Source organism: Cornus florida, unplaced genomic scaffold, assembly GCF_030987335.1.
Source record: "Cornus florida cultivar Cherokee Brave unplaced genomic scaffold, ASM3098733v1 CherokeeBrave_3.0.0_Hap2_Chr07, whole genome shotgun sequence".
In the NCBI taxonomy this organism is placed as follows: domain Eukaryota; kingdom Viridiplantae; phylum Streptophyta; class Magnoliopsida; order Cornales; family Cornaceae; genus Cornus; species Cornus florida.
Window position 1 is genome coordinate 239,179 of NW_026775577.1, and position 3,995 is coordinate 243,173.

Consider the following 3,995-nt stretch of genomic DNA (forward strand, 5'->3'; position numbering starts at 1 on the left):
TGATTTCCATGGAAAATAACAAGGTAGTGAGAGGGTTGGCTGCTTTTTGTTTGTGGATGATTTAGAGGTTAGATACAAAATGGTATTTGAAAAAGAAGTTTGGGATCCTTTGGTGGTGGCTAATCTAGCTACGGATCAGATGTGAAAATTTCTACGTGTGCAGAAAAAATGCCAAGCGTTTGATTTTCTATGAGTTGTTTTGTGTCCTCTAACCGTTGGACACACCCGTCGCCTGGTATGATTAATTATAACGTGGATGCTAGCTTTAAAAATGCCTCGTTGTTAGGCGGTGGAGGGGCGGTTTTTCGGAGATCTGATGGATCGTTTCTTCAAGCAGTGATATTTAAACCGGTCTCTTCTTTATCCGTAAGCGAAGCTGAGGTTTTTGCGTTTTCTCGTGCTGTGTATTGGGCCAAATCTTTTAACTTTCATGATGTTTGTTTTGAGACGGATGCTAAGGTGGTGGTGGAAGCTATTGCGGGAATGCGATATGGTGATGGTGCGTGCTTACCTTTGGTATCTGAGCTCCGGAAGGAGTTGCACGCTTACTCTTCGTTTTCTTTTGTGCATGTTCGAAAGGGAGGTAATAAGGTGGCCCATGCTCTAGCTGGTCTCTCGAGTGTTGACATGGAGGAGGATTTGGTGCTCCATTCAGTCCCTCCTTTCATATCTCAGCTTTTGGCAGCAGCGTGATGTTGTTGGCTCAGTTTGAGGGTTTGTTAATTTGTTTTTGTGTGGTTGCTGTCACAAAAAAAAAAAAATAATAATAATAATAATAATAATAAAATAATGAGTAAATATTTTGGATTGAAAGACGCCAAGGACCAACAAAAAAGAGGCCCCAAGAGGCCACAATCCCAAGGAGACTCAAGAACACAAGGAAACTCAAAACTACGCTATGTATTCAGTATGGGAGCCGAGACAAGTTACCATTGAAAAAGCCCTCAGGCACACACGCCAGGAAGTCGAACCTTCACGACCAACGAGAGACATTCCATTATTTGATAGTGTTAAATAATAATAATAATAATAAATAAAATCCATTATTTGACAAGAGAGGGGAATGTTGGTAATTTATATTTCGTATCATAATATGTAGTGAAAAGTAATGATGTGCTTTACATAATATAATACTCCCTACTCTTCAATGCATGTATAAGCACATCTGAGTGCTTATAATTCTGTTCTAAGAATTGGAATGCATCCTCCTCTTGGCTAATATTTTTCTTTATTAACATACTATAAACTAATCATATTATTAATAAACTAAAAATATGTTTAAAAAAATGTATATTAAGCAAGCCATTTGATCATTCGACTCAGAAATTAAAAGATCTTTAAGATACAGTACCAATAAATAATTGTTCTCCGCCTTGTAAATAATAGTTGAAAATTTGTTAAAATTTAGAACATTTTGTTTAAACCGAGATAACCCATGAAAAATGTGTATTTGATTCAAAATTTCCGAGTATAATAAAATATTCCGCCCTGCTCTTAGCATTTGTAAAAGAAAATGATTTGTTAGCGGATGAAACAAAACCGATTAGTGAGCCAAATCAGTTCGGCTCACTCATTCAATTTGTTCTTTGAATACTGTACGTATCATAGTTCTTTATATAATAATAACTCTTCGCCTTTTTTGTTATAGTTAATTTTTTATAATTTAAATATGAAAAAAATAAGATAAATTTATCAATCGGTAACAAATACCGTTTAAACTTTAAAGTAAAGGTTGACTCATTAATCTTGAATGAGAGGAACAGCCTTTTTATTCATTAATTAATCAAAACATCAATTTGATCAGTGAAGATAGAAAAGAGTAGTTTCAATTTACCATTGGAATAGTAGTGGAGTCAATCAAATATCATATTAACATCAGTAATTCCATTAAATTAGGCCAGAAAACACATGGATCCAATCATAAGAAAAGAAAGGAAAAAAAAAAAAAAACAGACGAGTTGCTAAAGCAAGGATTTGAACCCCTAACCCAAAACAACACACTAGCACACGAATTCCTCACCTTCTTAGAGGGAGTGAGGGAGGAGAAATTATACCAACTTAGTCATTGGTATTATATGCAGTATTTGTATGCCAACAGTTCAAAAGAAATACCGGGAAGAACCCAAATCAAAAGCTTCAAACCCATCTGTACCGGATACTGATGGCATCTGACCAAAAAGCGGGCTGTGAACATAATTGCTGGAATCAAATCCCACATAGCATTCGCTACCAGACGGTTCAAAATCGGCGGTGGTGGTTGTAGTTGTTACTGTGGCAATAGGTGTAGTAGTAGTAGTGTCCGGAAAGTCAAGGAGAGACGTTGTTGGATCGTTCCAAATCATTTGACCGGCCGGATCATACCCAGAAACCGAATCAAGCATATTTGACGACCCAATACAAGTAGCGGAGGAGGCGTCCAAAGGCAGAGTAGGGAGATCCGTGGAAACCCCATCATACTGATACAGTTGGTGGTAGTCTACACCAGTAGTAGTAGTATACGCATTAATATTATTAATGTCAAGGAGAGGTTGTTGTTGTTGTTGTTGTTGTTGTTCATAAATTAGATCAGTGGAAGAAGGCCATCCATGGCCTTGAGGAAGTAGCACCGGCTGCTGGAATAATAATCCGCCTGATGAAAAATGGGAATGGGTGGTAGTAGTAGTTGTGGTGGTGGAATTAATATTGTGTGGTACCGGCGGTAGTGTCATGATCAGTTGGTTTGCAGTGACCGGTTGCTGGCAGGGAGGGGGGAAAAGTTGTGAAGAGAAGTTGGCCTCAACGTCGTCCGGGGAGATGATGGAGGTGACGGAAGAACCAGGTGGCATGTCGGAGTAGATGAAATTGGTGCGAGCACGAGAGCCACGCATGGAGCGGGCGGCTCTATCATAGGCGAGAGCGGCCTCTTCCGCAGTGTCAAAGGTGCCCAGCCAATGCCTCTCTTTGGTTGAAGGGTCTCTTATTTCTGCTGCATATCTTCCCCAAGGTCTCCGTCGAACACCCAGAAACCTACAGCTACTTGTTTCCTGCTGCTGCTGCTGTGTTTGCTTCTTTTTGCTCTTGGCCACTGAGTGATTCATATTAATTAGTTTCTAGCTGATGAGAGATGAATCGACGGATCTAGAAAGAGACAGATAGATATCAAATTACTGAAAGGGCTAGCTAACTAATTAAGTTAGGAACTGTAAAACTGAAAGATAGATGGATGGATCGATATTATGAGGTATTGATCATTAAAGCCACAGTAGAAGCTGCTAGCGTTTCCATATATTTGTCTTTTAATCCAAAGGAAACCAACACTATTGGAGTGAAGTGAATTTGGACGTTGGTGGGTAGCTAAGTGGTGTTTTTTTTGTTGCTTAATTTGTAGATGGATTGGATGTTTCCATTTTCATGTAATTGAGTCGTTTAAATAAAGGTGGAGAAACCTTCTCTCTCTCCATTAATTAACAATTAAATCATCTTTTGCTTTCCCATTTTTGTCCTTTCCCGTTTTTATTTTCCTGCGCAGACCAGCATAAAATTAATGTATATATAGTATTATATAATACTACTACTGGTTAATGAAATTACTGATTTTGGATCCATTATTGACTATTTCACAAACACTACTACTCCTTTAATTTACTGCATGTATATAGATGATTCATTATGGTTACCCATTCAATTAAGCAAAAGTTGATTTTTTTTAATAGTTTTATACGTAATTTAGTAAATAGTGCCAACAAACTATGAAAAAATAATAATAATAATTTGTGCCAACATGCTATGAATTTTTTGGGCAAGTAACATGAAAAATTTGTAGGGATTCTCTATATAAATTAAATGACGAAGAAGATGTAAGAAAAATAAACTGCAAGCCTTGCATGTTAACTGTTAATCATGTTCCTTTGATGCATTGCTTTGCCATTATTATTATTCTCAATCAGATTTCCATTTATTCAATCAGAAACGATTTCCTCCAATGACCGTTTAATGAATTTCTAATATTAACATCA

At 37.3% G+C, this 3,995-nt stretch overlaps 1 protein-coding gene across 1 annotated transcript; it reads right to left on the reverse strand.

Annotated features, from left to right (window-relative positions):
* Positions 1-2,099: 2,099 nt before the first annotated feature.
* LOC132267470 (ethylene-responsive transcription factor LEP) lies at positions 2,100-3,077 on the reverse strand. The gene has a single exon (XM_059768633.1). The coding sequence runs from the start codon at positions 3,075-3,077 to the stop codon at positions 2,100-2,102; it is 978 nt and encodes a 325-aa protein (XP_059624616.1).
* Positions 3,078-3,995: the final 918 nt, after the last annotated feature.